We start from the raw sequence: 18,338 nt of genomic DNA on the forward strand, positions 1-18,338 counted from the left end.
ATAAAATTATTAATAAAATTAAAAACTATAATTCTCTTACCTAACATCGAAAGTACAAACGTCCAAACCATTTTTTATCAATGTTAAAATTTTTCCACTATTAAAATTATCACTGAGTCTCGTTTATTATACATTACGCTCTAGGTAAGAACAGCAAAGCTACTATTTTTTAAGACCTTGCAATTTGTTAATATAACATTAGATACCTTATTTTACTCGTTTATACCTATCTTTTTATGTTAATAGAGGCTATCGTGGTGCAGGAGCACAAGCGTGCACTGTAAGCACGACGGTTGTGTCGACACGATCGATTCCCACTCAGGGCAAAGAATCATTTAATATGTTTCTTTGCCCTGAGTGTGTGAATGTGAATGTTCTTAGCTAGCTATGATACAAGAAAATATTTTTATCCGTTTAAATATTAAACTGTTAATATTTTCTAGTTATTTAATTTTTAGAACTTTTTCTGACGGAGGTTTTAATTAAGAATTATAATTATATAATGAAAAATATTACATACATACATACGGACAGACAAAAACCCATTACTCTCATTTGCATCGCGGAAACGAGTTAGAAGGACTTTGGGTTTTTAATATTTCATTATCTATATTAGCCTTCGTGACGGACAGAAAGGTTGTTTATTGAAATTACTAATAGCAAAATCGTCATTTAGTTCAAATTTCAAAACACATTGACGAGGCGATATTTATTACTCATAAATAAACAAAAAAGTTGTAACCAAGTAACCTTGGAAATACTTATTTCTTATATAAAAAGGTATTTTTCATGTATGATTAGAATTAAATACTTATTTTAAAAAATATTTAGCAATATTTATTATTGCCAATAAATATGTAAATATATTGTTATTAATTTTCTTAATAAATATTAACATCTTTAATTAAAGGAATGTATTTTATTTATAGTTAGTAATATACGAATATATTTTAGAGAAAACTTTAATATTATTGTAAAATATTACTTAATTGTCATGAAAAACACCTTTAAAGTTAATTTATATAAAAAAATATGACAATGACGCAACGATTGCGGATCCAGAAGCCACCTAAAAATGTTATACATTTTACTTGATAGAGCTCTCGATAGAGAGTGACAGAGACTGTTTCTAAGAGCGACGTTCAATTTTGCCATCCCAGTATCTTTGCCATTCTAGTATTGTATTGTATAGTATCCAATTTCTTATAAAAACCATAAAAAAATAATCTGGCATTTTTTTAGTTAAAATAAAATAATTGATATCAGAAAGACGTATTCTATGTTTTGTGTCTTTGTGCCTTATTAAATAAATAATTAAAAATATCAAACTAAAAACTTTTATATTTTAAAAATTGTGTAAAAAAGTATTTTTCTTTCCGAAGTAGGGACTAATTGTTTTAAAATATAAAAAATTGTATAAATATACTACATAATATAATTTTGGCACATTACGCAAACACTACCTCTATTAACAATAGCAAAATTGGCAGGTGGTAAATAAAAATGTAGGTTATTGACAAGATCTTTAATTAATAATATCTATCATTTTTAATGATTACATCAAAATCTATGTTAGGGGCCAGTCGTCATGCAGGGGCATAGGATACTGTGAACGCGACAGGTTGTGGGTTCGATTCCCCTCGAGGCAATGAAACATTTAATATTTTCATTTCTTCTCTTTGGTGTCGAGGCAAGGCGCGGCGTTGTTCTCCGGCTCTCAGCACGCAAAGCCTTCAGAATTCGGGAGCTAGATGTCTTAACAACAAGCTAAAATAGTAAAGTAACTTCCTACTTTAAACATTAGGTATTATTTAATATGAAATATTTTTCTTAAGGTATAAATAATTTTGTAATAATTATTAATTGTAATTATAATTACGAAATGAGCATAGTTTGAAGTAGCATAAAAGAGGACCTGTAACAAAAATTAACAGATTAATAGACATACTCGTATATACAGAATACCACATATACAGAAATCGATATATATTTTAATGTTTATAATAAATAATTTAGGTCGTATTGGCACAGTCTCTGATTGAACATACGTCGGTCATTGGTTCGATTCCCGCAGTGATGGTAAGAAAACAAAGGATTAAGCCCACTCAACAGGCACTGACTCGAAAATTTTGCTAAAGATAGGCAACGGAGCTTTTTGACATTAATTTCTCGTTGGGTTGGCCTCCCATATATATGGAAATTATATATTTAATATTTTCATTTCCTCCCTCTGGTAAAGTGGCAAGGCTCTGGTGAGTTCCGCCATTCAACACGCAATGATTTAAAAATTATAGAAACTGGAGAATGAAAATATCTTAATAGGGAACGGAGGATCCTAACACTAGGTTCCCAAATTTCTCTACTTAACCTTAGCAGGTTAGACGAGGTAAAGGAAAAACAAAAGTACCTTTCCCTTTCTTAGTCTTCCATTTGCGCTGTGGTCTAGATTTAGCCGCGTTGTTATTGAACACGCTGAACCATTTCTTGATTCCTGGCTCCTTCACGGTGGGCAGTTCTGACCAAGTCTGATTAATGGGTTCTTCATATCTATATAAAAATGTTTTTGTATATATTAAATAGAGATTTCGGAAAGATTACGCTGTCTTGTCGCAGTGGCAAAGATAAGAGGAAGGAATTACGTCACTTTTTTTCCTTCACGCTGTATCACACACATATGGAAACGGAGTGTCTTGATTCTACGTTTTATCTATTTACTATAGATGTAGTTAAAACAAAATATCTTTTGAATAAGTGCCGTCTACATCTACTTCGTGCGAATACATAAAAGACTAGCCTTTGTGATTAATATACGAAATTATCATTAGCATATTTAATACTGAATTTTAATATATTTCAAATGATTTAAGAATTATGAATATGTTAGATAATTTTAATATTTTTTTATATGCTGTCGCTTAATATTTGTATTAACCCTGCCAAATGCGAGATACACCGTGAAGCTCACAATCTAATAATTTAAACGGAAATAATTTGCATTTCGTTGAATGTTTTTTATGTGTATACTCAATGAATAATTAATGATTCTTATGTGTATAATATTATATTAGAAAAAATCAATATTTTAAATATATGCAAATAATATCGATAATATATTATCATTTACATAATTAAATTAACATAAATAACGCGATAAAACTTCGGAACTCATCAGTTATTGGTAGTTTTAATAAATTAAATATATGTTTTAAACAGATAAAAAATAAAATATTATTTTTATATTTTTTTACGCCTAGGCTACTACGGCTAAACTGGATAATATAAGTTAATTAATTGTCTTTCCGTCTATGTGTATGTGCCAAAAAAAACAACCTAACAAAAGCAATCTAATATATATATCTTTAAAATTTACTTTATTTATTTTTCTCGCAAATAGCAAGATAAACATATAGAAGCTAGCGTTAAGACACTCCATTCTTTTTGATTTTCGATTTTCGCACCCGCATTTTTTCGTAGATTAATTATTGTCTCGACATAGCATGTTGGGTGGCAGAAATTAATGCTGTTTTTCAGTCTTGTTACCAAAATAACGAAATAAATATAATTAACTTCTTCCTCGAGTGGGAATCGCGTCCAATCGTCGCATTTACAGTCAGAAGCTGTGCTGCTGCGCCACGATGGCCACTAAATCTTACCTGGAATCACCATCTCGTTGTAAGGATTTCATTAATTTGTATAGAAGTTGGTTATGTCGCCAGTATTCAGGTTCACCAGGCTGTTCTTCGATTGCGGGCTCTGCTAGATCATCTCCTTCCTACGGGTTTTTTATTATTAAATTCTCATATTTCAGCGATCAGTAACAATTTTATTACATTTTACATACATGTAGTAAAATTGTTTTATGTAAAAGTTACAGAAGGCGAAATTAAATTAAATATTAAATTTATAAAATTCAAATAAATTGTAACCAAATAAATTTCTGTGTACCTACTACATACATCATACTACATCAGTAGTAAAAACGAAAAATCTATATTATTTTTGGAAGATAAGACAAAACAAAAAGAAAACAATAACAATAACGAAAATTGGCATTTAATATTTTTATGATTATAAAATGAAATGTAAAGCGAGTACCTAACCTAAAGAAGCCACAGGAGCTATTCTATTGTTAATAAGCAATTATATGACGAACAATGAATGCCTTCTGTGAAAGACAGATCTTAAACGAAGTTAGAATTTAGATAGAATTGAAAATTTTGTAACTTCAAATATAAATATAAATAATAAAGATTTTTATCACATACCTGATAAAGCTCATCTCTCGGTATCTCATTGAAAACTTCAGCTGATGAAACGGTCATGATGAACAGCATACAAATCATATAGTGCAGCATTTTGTCAGATTGTTAATTCCTAAAATAAAAATAATTTAACATTATTAAATGTATATATGTGTACAATTGTACATACCTGTTATATTATTTAACTTATCTAGGCGGCGGAACTCAACACTGTGCTGTGTCTACCAGAGCGGAGAAACGATTGATTCTCTGAAAAGGGAATCGAACCCACAACCTTCGCAATTCAAGTCAAATGCAAAGTTTATTTATTATCATAACCAAATATAATTTACAAAAAAATCCAAATTATTCTCACATATTTTTAACTTAATAATAATAATAACAATATAAGCAAATAAGTCGGTTATATATATAAATAGGTAAGTATGTCGAAAACAAACAGATTTTAATCAGAATCTATTTTTGTAGCGCCTACACGTTTATTATGAGCAACGAATAGCACGTCGTTAGTGGAAGCCTATTGCCGGCACTCCCTTAGGAAAATGTAATCGTATGGACTAAAATTATTACATTAATATAATATAATTAATGCTGAAATAAGAAGGAATATAACGAACAGATTGTCTCTCCCCCTACGTATCATACACTATGTAGGGTACAGAATGAATCTAAAGAAATACATTATATGACTTTTAACATTTTTATAGTGTTATTCCATTGTTAGAAAAGAAAAATATTTATTTAGAAAATTTGCACGATTTCCACGCTACGTTAAAAAAATTATACGTTTTCTAAATAAATTAATTAAATTATATATATTAATATCTGAATGGGGAAGAAAGGTCCTCGAATGGCGACCCCGTCTCGGCAAAAGAAGCACAGGCCGCCCTCCAACCAGGTGGACCGACGACCTTACAAAGACAGCGGGAATCCGCTGGATTCAAAGGGCGCAGGACCGGACCGAGTGGCGATAATTAGGGGAGGCCTATGTCCAGCAGTGGACGTTAAAAGGCTGATGGATGGATGGATGAATATCTGAGAGTTCAACATAGAAATTTTATTAATCTGCTCAGATGAAGTCCTTTAAACGAACAGAAAGTGAAGAATGTAATTTTTCATTAAATATTCTTAGCACGATCTGAGAAAAGCTAATGTTACGAAGACAACAACTATGATTAACGACTTGTTATTTGGAAATGTCGTCAATGTAAATAAACCAATAATCTTAACCAGTTATTATATTATAGGATTAGGCGCTTCTCGTAATTGCTATTGTAACATTCGATATGTAATTAGTATAACAGCTTCGTAATATTATTAGTATTTAATGGATGAATAGGCGAGAGATATATTTTTGTGAACTTATGTTTATTTTATTTTCACACTTTTCCCCATACATATCAGGGTAGGCAGAGGGAACCTAGTATTATTAGGGAACCTAATATTATTCTGCTCAATCGAGACATTACTTATTGAGTGGCGAAACTCAACCAAACTAACTAATCAGAGCGAGAAAATGAAAATAATTCATTCTCCCAAATGGGAATCGAAGCTACAACCGTCGTGTAAGCTACGGGTGTTGTATCGCATCGTCATCAGCCATATATATGTTTGGAACTCAACGCCGCGCTTTGCCTCGACACCAGACTGAAGAAACGAAAGTATTTAAATAAATATTCCATTTCCTCGAGTGGTGATTGAACCCATGACTGGCCTCTCAAGTAACCACTGATTTATATTATAGTAAAAAATGGAATAATAACGACGTCAACTACAAAGGCTGTGAAATTATTTTCTCATTTAACATCAAAATGTCTTCATTTCCTAATTACTCTTTTCAGACAACAAGAGTGAAGCCTAAAGAAAAAGTATTTTCAAGCTAGCAAAAACAAAACTTTCTCTATTTTTTTTTATTTTAATTACACTTATTAAAAGTGTGAGTGTATACGTGTGTATAAATATTAAATATTTCATTCCCTCTAGAGGGAATGAAATATTTAATATTTTAATTTCTTCGCTTCAGTGTCGAGGCGCGGCGTTGATTTCCGCCACTCAACGCGCAATGCCTCCACAATTCGGTGGAAAGTGGGGAACGGAGTGTCTTAGCACTAGATCCCCTCTAACTCCCCAGCTTTGCGCGGGATACAACTTAAAGCTGATTTAGTTTAACATAATATACTAATCCGTGCAAAAAATCATAAAAAAAATTGGATATAAGTAGATTTCAAACGTATTTGCCAAAGCTTACACGCATACAATTATCATTTATATAAAATACTAGCGGCCCGCTCGCGGTTTCACCCGCGTGAACTATGTTATTATTAATTTCTGTCTCCATGGCTACGTCCTAGTGACGTCTATGCAAAATTTGAGACTCCTAGCATTTGTAGTAACGAAGTTTCATACAAACTTTCGACCCCAAAAACAACCCCTTAGAAATCGAATATTGCAAATTCCCGTCTTAGCGAGCACCTACGTCCTATAAGTAACTCCTATGCAAAATTTAAGATTCCTAGCACATGTAGTTTCTGAGATTTCGTGATGAGTGAGTGACCTTTCGATTTTATATATGACGGCGCGTTGCTATGTATTAGTTTTAATTATAATTTCGCAATTATTACGTTTCGATTTTAATTGATTTATGTAATGGATTATATTAGAAGAATATTTAAAATGGAGCGGGTAACCCCGAATAGGGTAGTAGGTGTAGCCACAAGTTATAGCAGACGTCATTGGTTGACAGCTACGGCGTGAGATGTTCACCAATTAACCTATTGGCTCCTAATCTATTGTAATTTTGTTAATCTTGTGAGATTTATTGTAAAACTGTTATGTAAACGAGTAATAAGACATTGTGGAATATAAGTGTGACTTTTATTTAAACATCTCTGTTGCTACAACGCCCACAAATGAATAGTAACAGCCAAGACCGCTTTGAGGCCCCTTCTGATGCTTCTACATCAGAAGTGGGATTACCAGCAACGAATAAGGAACAAAATACAGAACAGAGTGTTAAAATTTGACAAGATGTGAAAATTGTAAAAAAATGTGAAGTTGAAAATTTATTTTTGACATGCAGAAACAAAATTTTACGGGAGCCATTAGTATCTGACATTAAGAAAAATAATGTAAGCAAAGTTTAATTCCGATACTGCAGACTACGACGCTCGCACTTGGTGTGTCATATGTTATATGAAATAATAAATACATAGAAAAACTTATTTATGGCAGTGATTTGATAATTACAATGAGCAAGGCACAAAAAGAGTTAAGATAGAATTTGACAACTCCGAGATTGTGAGAGCAAAATCATATAGCCAACTGAAACCTAGTTAATGAATATTTCGTCAGCATTGGTGGAAATCTTGCCGAGAAAATAAAAAAATAGGTGTCCTAATATCAGTGGAAAACCACAAATAGATAACATCAAACTGTCGTTCGTTTTACTTGATACTGATGAAATTGAAGTAGTAAGAATTATAAATTCGTTAAAATCTAACTGTGATTTTGGTGTAAGGGGTAACGAACACAAACTTTTTGAAAGCTATCTCACGTATAGAATGCAATGCACTAAAATAGAAGAATATACCAGCATATACCTTCCTATCAAATATGGCATTCCACAGGATAGTATATTGGGACAGACCCTATTTTAATATTTATCAATGACCTGTATAACTTACCTATAAACTTTTGAAAAATTGTGTCTTTTGCTGATGACACCGTTTTACTGGTAAAAGGAGAAACCTGGGAACAAGCCTTTTATAATGTTCAGGTACTCAAGGGATCGGCGTCATCCTGGCTTGTGCAATCTAGTTTTGTCCCGGAATTAAAAGGCCACAATAAAAAGATCTGTTCTTAGCTAGATTTGATACTGTTGAGACTCCAGCTGCAATTTATGGCGATTACTCAATGGTGGTGCAAGAGAAGACGAGTGTTTATCTGCGTATGCCGGGCGCTGCTTATTACACTGTTTTAGAATATTTAGAGGATAAACATGTATGGAAATAATGTCTATTGGATGTCATGCGGGATAGCTGCCAGCTAATGTAATAAATAAATTATACCATTGACTTTGAAAGGATTGAGCAACTAGCAACTATTGAGTTTCTTGTCGGCTCTTTTCAGCAGAACTGCCTTCCGACCCGGTTATAGCTTTTCGTTAATATGTCTACGTGGCGATTCAAAAGAGCTTATACTATGCTTATACTATTTGAATAAAGAGTGTTTTGAATTTGAATATAGAAAAAGAGGACACCCGATTGGTGAGAAGACTACTCCGACTATGGAAGTGAAAAAGCCACTAATAGAATCATCACAGCGATGCTATAACTGTGACAAGCAGGGTCATGTACCCAGTGATTGTTGTGGCAATAGTGGTTATAATAGCAAATTCTTATTTACCTTGTGAGTTTTCAGATACTACCTCATCTCTACAGTCTAAGGAAGTTGGTGTGCATATGAAGGTGATTACTCCAACTTGCTTCACGTGTGGTGAATGCGGCCACATCGCACTGCGCTGCATTAGTATGGATACCAAGGCAAGCGTTGAACGGGTTGAACGATGGGTGAATGTTTGCTCCATTCAACTAGCTATGCATCAGTTCTTAGATTAATCTGGTGAGAAGTTTTCATTTTGTTTCGGCTCTGTTGCCGAATGCTCTTTAATAAAGTCAGCTCTGTCGAGATAGATAATAATAAGTCATGGCAAGATGGTAGTGACCTGACAATCAGCTAACCATTAGCATAGCTATTATGAGTAGGATAACCAGGGCGAGTCCTTTAGAATTGTTAGTAGTAAAGGTTTTTATGCCTCTAAACTTAATGTAATTAGCCACGGATGAATTTGATTTGAATCTTATTATCGAGCAATCGACACGAGCAAAAGAAACTAATGCTTCTTCTGAGAAGGTTTAGTTTGATAAACGTAAAGCAAAGTTAAAGAATTAAGTAGATGATTATGTGCTGTAACCAGACCAAGCTTGACCCAAAATTTTAAAGATTCTTAAAAGAGCCCGTAAGCCCGTAGTAATTGGCTTTCAATTCTAGTAGCACGTAGTAGTGCGGGAGATTGCAAGCAACAAAATAAAGTCAGAATGTGCCGATGACGGCCATGTTAAATAGTTACATATGTAATGATTTTATATAAATAGTTTTTATATTTACGATAATTTGTTATAGAAAAATGTAAATCAACCTCTTTGTTTAATAAAAAGATATATTTGAAAATTTATACATAGAACTAGCGCGACGCTTGATGTGTTGAAAATTCTGATGCGCATTATTAGATTTGGAGCAGAAGAGGAAAGTGGTCCTCTAGAATAAAATATTGTATTATAATTTAAGATATACATTGTACAAGCCTAATTGTATCTAGCCCTGGAAGAAGTATAAGTTCTGTAAAAGTCCTGTGATATAAATTGTACAAGCCTAATTGTATCTAGCCCTGGAAGAAGTATAAGTTCTGTAAAAGTCCTGTGATATAAATTGTACAAGTCTAATGGTATTTAGCCCTGGAAGAAATATAAGTTCTGTAAAAGCCTCGAGGTGTTTGATTTCTTTACAGTCAGAAGTGGTCCAGATTCCGCCCCAAAGTGAGGTACGTACAACAAAAACATGGAAATCAAGTTTTCCACTCCTAGCTTTTGTAGATATTATTGATCGGAGAGCTTTTGATTGAAAATTTAGTCACTTTAAGAGTTATTATGCATTTTATTAGAATAGTATGAAGATAAAGTATATTTTATAGAATAGTGTGATGATGAAGTATATTTTGTAGAATAGTGTGATGATGAAGTATATTTTATTAGAATAGTATGAAGATAAAGTATATTTTATAGAATACTATGAAGATTAAGTATAATTTATAAAATAGTATGAAGATTAAGTATATTTTATAGAATAGTATAAAGATTGATACACGGCTAAGGATGCCGTAAAAGAATTAGTGGTCAGCGTGCCACAGAAGAATGGTTAGAATACCATAGATGAATTAGTGGTCAGCGTGCCACAGAAGAATGGTTAGAATACCATAGATGAATTAACGGTCAGCGTACCGTAGATGAATTATCGGTCAGCGTGCCGAAGATTGATGATTGATATTATGTATTTAGAGTAAGAGCCTGCTTGCTCGAGGCTGGTGGTGGCCTCGGTATGTCGGGCGTAGTAGTAAAGTAAAACATTAAGTAAGCGCCTGCTCGTGACTGATGATTGCGGCAGTCAGGCATAGTGTGTAGTAGTCTTTGTAAGTAATGTATGCTTAAATTATTATGTTTATTAATATTGATTATTTTAGTATTTTTTTTTTCTTTTGATTGATTCTGATTTATTTATTGACATTTTGACGATCCATTTTAAATATTTTTTGAATGACATTTAAAAGAGAATGCTTTTGAATTGATAATTTATAAATACACCAATTAATTTATTAAAATTATTAGTTTTTAATGACATTTGTTGCATTAATTTGAGGGAAATGGAGTCGGATGCTGAGACGCACCCTAGAGGAACCACCCAGTGGAATGATGGCAATGACAAACAAAAAAAAAAGGAATTTATCGAAAATGCAAAACTTCGAGATCTTCGCGGCCGTAGGAGTGATTTACATCTTCTGATGAGCGGTTCATCTGATGTGATAAAGCGCTTCGGTGACATAAAGACAAGCAAAGGAACTTTTTACTGGTATACAAAAGCAATGTTTAGATTTATAAATTTCTGTATAATAGATAAGAATTAAAGTTAAACTTTAGTTACTGGTATTATAAAAGTTAATAGATCACATTTAAATGTAATTCCGCAGTTTGTGTGACATATAGAAAATTGGCTTACATAAGTAAATGAGTGTATAAATTTTGCTCGTTTGTTTATAATGGGTCTTGTGAGGAAATAATTCGTATCTACAAAAAGTTTAATAAAGTGCTTTGAGCGAAATTATGATCAGTTTCTCAAAGAAATGAAAGCTAATACTAGACAATAAAAAAATATACATCAATATTTCTGTAATAAGCCTTAGCTTTACTTTTAAATCTGGTTAAAACGAAAGAAAAAAGCTATTTTCTGTATTAGGATACTCGATAAACCTATTAGAAATGTAAAAAAACCAGAAGATTTATTGATTTATCTCAGATATCATGCATTAAAAGTAGAAAATTAGTCTCACTCGGGCATCGGGTCAGGATTAGGATCAGGATCAGGATCAGGTACCGTCAGTGTCATAAATATCATAGGTCATAACAGTGTTAGTTTGGTCTGCTAGTTCAAAATTTTATATATTGAAAGATATATATTTTTTATGTGTCAATTATTGTGGCAACAAATATATTAAACAAGATAAATAGAAACACGATAACAAAGTCACAGCATTAGGTTCTGCCACCAGTGTAGTACCACCTACAAGTTTCGACATTTTTTATTTCCAGTAGAATTCTTATATGTGATTTATATCGGGTTGAGGTGATTGGAATAAATTAATTAAATTTGTTTCTATGTACATAAGAGTTTATTAGCATACACACGTTACAATTTTATTATTAGCATAATTACAATATGTACAGACGTTGCAAATTATGTGTAAATTAGAGAAACGACAGTCACAATTAATGAATCATCTCACTTTGTTGTTTTTTAGCGTTATCCAGTCTGCTTTTTATAGCAATTATTATCTTCTTACGTTGGTTTTGTATTCACACGTATTCACTATTTTATCGCACTATTTAAACGCTATGTTTAAAAAGGTAGTATATTGTCTTTATATATATTTTTCTCCAGTTCCAAAACATATTATTTAGTACAAAATGTATATTTATGTATTCTGCCATTTTCTTTATGGTAGCGAATTGAAAAGCACATAGAGCGAGTGTCAATATCTGCATTTCTTAAACTCATAAATTTAATAAACGTGTAAACTAAGACTAGTAAACTTGTTAGTTTCTCTTCACCTCTCTTGGACCTCTGTCCAGGGGTTTACTTACCTTTTGAAAATTCATCTGATGACTAGGCAGGCGTTAGTGCTCTAGTTGTAGATGAGATTTTACTGCATTAAAATATGGCGTTCCGCGTTTGTTGCTTACCTTGTCTTAGTCAAATTTGTCACGAAGATAGTTGTTTACTCTCTTACGAACTCGAAACTTTAACAATTGGTAGCTCGTAAAAGATCGCAATTTGTTTGCTGGTAACTGTAAATAATTATAACTGCTACGTACGTAGTTATTTAAACGCGATTTTGTTCCCCTTATGACAACATGGTGGTCACAATTTAGTGTATTTTCGTTCTGAGACCGCATCGTCAACGTAGACTTAGAAACAATGTTTATACGTTGAAAATTACATTTTTAGCCGATTCAATAAGTTATTTTGGCAGCAATTTTGTCTTACAAACGTGCTTCATATTAACATTACGTTTTTATTCATAAACCAATTCTAGTCATTAAGCGTAAATGGGCAATAAAGATTTCTAAATTTATTTATAAAAATTAAAGTATCTCAAAAGAAATATTTTTTAGGAAATTACTAGGGAAGTTACATAGGACTAAAAAAATAGTTTTTGTAGCATTGTGTATACGTTAAGAAATAATACGGAAAATTATTTTTTATTTATATAAATCATAGTTTTTAAAATTTGATTTAGCCGTCGAAATTACTCGTCCTTGATATATATATATGTATTTTTTTAACTAAATTCAGTAAATTTCAATTGCAAAAATTTGAGGAATTTTCGGAATCGGTTCTTTAACGAGTAAATTTTACAACGCAAAGAATATTTGATGGTTTAAATGACTTTTATGTAAATATAGTTCAACAGATGATCGTTTCGAATATTTCAGCCACAGCCAACTCTCCTTGCATGTCGTTCCGTGGCATGGTTAGGGATTGCTGTGTTTAGGTCGGTCTTGAATAGTTCAGGGAACATGTTGTTCTACTTAATTAAAATTGGAATTCTCATATTGGATGATTTTAAAATAAAAAAATAACTTTGTAAAATCGTTATAGTGTTTCTCATGAGGTTATTCTTTACATTACATAAGAATTTACTTACTACTAGTGGGCCCGTCCGGGGCTACGCCCGCCTGAAATAGAAATATTAATAAAGGAATTGAAAACTAAAGATTCAGTCAGTTCAGTAAAACACTTGTATAAAATAACTGTTACGGCAATTAGCAAATTTGTCGAACTAAATACTTTAAATTGGCATAACTTTTATTTTTTTTGTTTATGAACCGATTGTAATAAAATAAACCCTATATGTTTTCGGGAGCTTGCCAGAACCCAATAGTGAAAACCGCATTTAAATCGGTTAAGTCAATTCTGAGATAACAAACGCACAGACAAACGGACAAATAAACAAAAATTCAAAAATAATTGTTTTGGGTTCTATTAGGTTAATAACATTTTTTTTTTTTTTAAATATTTTTCAAGTAAAGACCGAACCTCTTACGATTTTATTATGAGTATGTATGTGAAGTAATTGTTATAACTCAACTGCAAAATTGTTATTATATATATTTATTTTTGATGATACCAATAGCTCGACGCTGTATTCCTATCGAATGTAACGTTCTCAATCCAAACATTATAAGCCCAGCTAGATGCACACTACTTGGCTCTGTAATATCGTTGATCCTTTTACTTTTCTGAACGTACTGTTATGGATTGTTTTTACATACTTATCAACATACATCTATTGTGTTAATTAAAATTGCTTAATAATATTTCCTAGGTATCCTTATACCAAGACCTAGACCTAGACATATTTAAGTTTTTGTATCCTTTTCTTTACAAATTAACGTGACCGTATATATATTTGTTGACATTAGAAATTATATTTTATTATAATTAATAATTCTATACAATATAATAGGATATATTACGTATGTGTATAAGGATATAAAGCAGCGGTAGGCTACCGATTGACATACACTTCCGAGTGCACCTTAAGGTAGCCTGGCAGAGATCGCTTACAGCGATAAGGCAGCCTGCTGTGCATTTTCTTATGTGAAGCATTTTCTTTTACTACACTTTATTTGATGATGGACAATAAAGTATTTCGTAGGATATTTGTAATTTTAGCGGAGTTTCAAATATAAATACGCTATCCTTATTATTTTATATATTTAAGAGTGAAATTAAAGTTCAATAACGGAACTGACAGATAATAATAGGTAACAGCAAGAAATAAACTTTAAATAGTATGTACGTAAAGAGTGCAATATACGTAGAGATAAACAAACATGTAGCCAGTGGACATTAGAACATAATATTTATATTTGTGTGTATGTATGATTATTGATGTTACTTTAAGTTGAAACTAAACTTTATACTACATATTTCTTTACTTGCTCAACTTTTATTACTAAAAATGTTTAAAGTGTTCATAATCTCAGGATATGCGTACAGACAAACGCAGGGACACATAACCCGACAAAACCGACAGACAACATTTTAACAAAACATGTTTTATTTATTGATAGATTTTCTCGTATTTCTTCCACGCAGCGATAAGTTACAATTTCGTTATATGTACATATGGTTAAACTTCTGAGAGAACTCCAAAAGTCTTCTGGTCTCAAAAGTAATTATTTTTTGTAAATTATATGTTAAGTCTAGTATCTATTGCGCATTTTGTTATAATATGATTGTACTAGCTCAAGACGCAATGATTTAATTAGTTGTATATTTGTTGAAACTAGTGATGTCAAGTAGGCTGCGGCAATATCAATACATATATTATTTGTAATCGACCGAATGTAATGAGTGAGTTTGTGAGTAGTCGTGCATCGGGAGATTGCACGAAGTCGGATGGCCGAATGTAATGATTTTATATAAATAGTTTTTATATTTACGATAATTTGTTATAGAAAAATGTAAATCAACCTCTTTGTTTAATAAAAAGATATATTTGAAAATTTATACATAGAACTAGCGCGACGCTTGATGTGTTGAAAATTCTGATGCGCATTATTAGATTTGGAGCAGAAGAGGAAAGTGGTCCTCTAGAATAAAATATTGTATTATAATTTAAGATATACATTGTACAAGCCTAATTGTATCTAGCCCTGGAAGAAGTATAAGTTCTGTAAAAGTCCTGTGATATAAATTGTACAAGCCTAATTGTATCTAGCCCTGGAAGAAGTATAAGTTCTGTAAAAGTCCTGTGATATAAATTGTACAAGTCTAATGGTATTTAGCCCTGGAAGAAATATAAGTTCTGTAAAAGCCTCGAGGTGTTTGATTTCTTTACACATACCCCTTTTACCCTGTAGTAGCCTGTGTGGCTAAGACAAACAAACAAAGCTAAGACAAACAAAACAAACAAAAAAAAAACCAAAAGAAAAAAAAGAAAAACTAGCCTTTGTGGCAACGACTAGCCCTTGTGGCAACGACTATACTTTGGGGCAACGACTAGCCTTTGTGGCAACGACTAGCCCTTGTGGCAAAGACTAGCCTGTGTGGCGACGAGTGGCCTGTGTGGCGACGAGTAGCCTGTGTGGCGACGAGTGGCCTGTGTGGCGACGAGTAGCCTGTGTGGCGACGAGTGGCCTGTGTGGCGACGAGTGGCCTGTGTGGCAACGAGTAGCCTGTGTGGCGACGAGTAGCCTGTGTGGCGACGAGTAGCCTGTGTGGTAGCAGCTGGCCTGTGTGGCAGCAGCTGGCCTGTGTGGCAATGATTAGCCTATGTGGCAAGTACTAGCCTGTGTGGCAATGGCTGGCCTGTGTGGCAAAAAGTAGCATATGTGGCAATGACTGGCCTGTGTGGCAATGACTGGCCTATGTGGCAATTACTAACCGTTGTGGCAATGACTTGTCTGTGTGACTGTTAACCTATGTGGTATTGACTAACGGATGTGACATTTGTAAGATTGTTATGTTTGCCTTATACGAAACGTTTCGTAGTATTTGTAATACACTTATAAAATTGTAATCACTACGAGTTCACTGTTACATCCACTAAGGGGAGATATTGTGTGGTCAGGAAGACCGAACGGGACGTATTGCAAAGCACTATGTTTATTGTTCACAGATTGAACCTATGCACACGAGGACGTGTGACGATGCAGGACGGCCGTGACGGCGCGTTGCTATGTATTAGTTTTAATTATAATTTCGCAATTATTACGTTTCGATTTTAATTGATTTATGTAATGGATTATATTAGAAGAATATTTAAAATGGAGCGGGTAACCCCGAATAGGGTAGTAGGTGTAGCCACAAGTTATAGCAGACGTCATTGGTTGACAGCTACGGCGTGAGATGTTCACCAATTAACCTATTGGCTCCTAATCTATTGTAATTTTGTTAATCTTGTGAGATTTATTGTAAAACTGTTATGTAAACGAGTAATAAGACATTGTGGAATATAAGTGTGACTTTTATTTAAACATCTCTGTTGCTACAACGCCCACAAATGAATAGTAACAGCCAAGACCGCTTTGAGGCCCCTTCTGATGCTTCTACATATATATAAAATACATATTATCAAAACTGTAAACGCGACCATTGTGGGGTTTGATTCCCACTCGAGACAATGAATAATATTCATTTTCTATTTTCACTATATACGAATTGAAACGTAAAGGTAGCGAAATATTTTCAGTAATGGACATAGTCAAAACTAACAAACAAAAAGTTAAAGATATACTAAAAGCTAAAAAAGCTAAAAATGAGAATCGAATCCACAACCAGACTCCTATATTACAACAAAGTACTCTAATATTTATTAAGTCAATTCCATATATTTACTAAATTATATTTTCAGTTAGCTACAACCCACCTGTTCAGCTCGTAGAGGCGCTACGCTGCTACGACGCTACGACGCCGACTACTGCCTCAGCGATGCACGCTTCCCCTATATATACCTACGTGAATATGTCCTTGAACTGTAAGGTCTACTCTGTAAAACTAAAATTTTTTAAAGTTATTGAAATTATATGACTGTTAGTTGGTTCAAGATGGTTGTGAGTACGAATTCTTACTTAGATCTTAAATTATATCTGAGATATATACGAGTACATATACAATATACAGTATATGTACTCGTATATATCTCAGATATCACTCTAGTTCTAAGTTCAGACCTAGCCCCAAGATGCCGTCGAAAATTTTTCCATTTTTTATTAATATAAAATTTAAAATTGTCTAAGCTGGACTTTCTTACACAGTGTATGACAATAGTAAAAACTTTTTATATTAAACAAAGCTTATTATCGTTCTTTGAAATATTACTTTCTCATAAGAGAGCTTAACACCATAAAGTAGGATTTAAAATGGATACTATTTTTAAACTTTATAAAACTGCATAAAATAAGCAAAGATCGCTCATGGAACATTCTAAAATAAGTTTTATTGTTGTATTGTATGGTCGGGAGTAGAAACCTAGAGATATGCAGGGTAGCTGTCAGTTTATGTAATAATTAAGGAGCAATTTGAGTTTCTTGTCAGCAGAACTGCCTTCCGAACCGGTTACAGCTTTTTTGTTTATATGTTCATTCGACGATTCAAAAGTCCTTATAATAGTTTATTTCACCATCATCATCATTATCGACACCCATCGATTGTCTTTAGGTCTTCGGTCCATCTAGCAGGGGATCCTCCCACCGGATGTTTTGTACGGGGTCTCCACTCTAAGACACTATATAGTCTATCTGAATAAAGAATATTTTTAATTTGAATTTGAAAAAAAGCAAATTGCAACACTGAGTTCCCTCTATCTACTCATCTATGCTTGCAAGACACAGCGTGAAGCTATAAAAAAGCAAAAAATATCTTTTATAGTATCTATTGTCCGGAAATAGGAAGTTGAGCTTTTACTCGCGTTAATACTTAAAGGTCAAAGTGTCCTACGCTCAGATGCACAGCGGCGTCGAATGTGGAATTCATTTCTAGATAACAAGGTAAATCGTTTCTGCATTTGCCTTTTATGATATGAATAGATTTATCTGCCGTTTCTCCCGGATTCAAATGGAAATAATGAGGACTTCTGGGTGACAAATTCTATTTTGACCGCAAATACAGTGGTTTACATAGAATAGCCATATAGCCTTCCTAGATAAATGGAATACTAATTCGACACAAAAAGATTTT

General features: G+C 32.9%; 1 protein-coding gene across 1 annotated transcript; it reads right to left on the minus strand.

Moving 5' to 3' along the window:
* Positions 1-1,510: 1,510 nt before the first annotated feature.
* On the minus strand, positions 1,511-17,113 carry LOC146533717 (uncharacterized). Its single transcript, XM_085194325.1, has 5 exons — positions 17,029-17,113; positions 4,266-4,374; positions 3,654-3,772; positions 2,408-2,547; positions 1,511-1,915 (listed from the first exon to the last, which is right to left on the minus strand). Exons 2-5 carry the CDS (start codon positions 4,353-4,355, stop codon positions 1,860-1,862), a joined length of 405 nt encoding a protein of 134 aa, XP_085050451.1. The 5' UTR covers positions 4,356-4,374; positions 17,029-17,113; the 3' UTR covers positions 1,511-1,859.
* Between the last annotated feature and the right edge of the window lie 1,225 nt (positions 17,114-18,338).

The sequence above is a fragment of the Heliconius melpomene genome, chromosome 12, assembly GCF_056956725.1.
Source record: "Heliconius melpomene rosina isolate 202511_hmr_F chromosome 12, ASM5695672v1, whole genome shotgun sequence".
NCBI lineage: Eukaryota > Metazoa > Arthropoda > Insecta > Lepidoptera > Nymphalidae > Heliconius > Heliconius melpomene.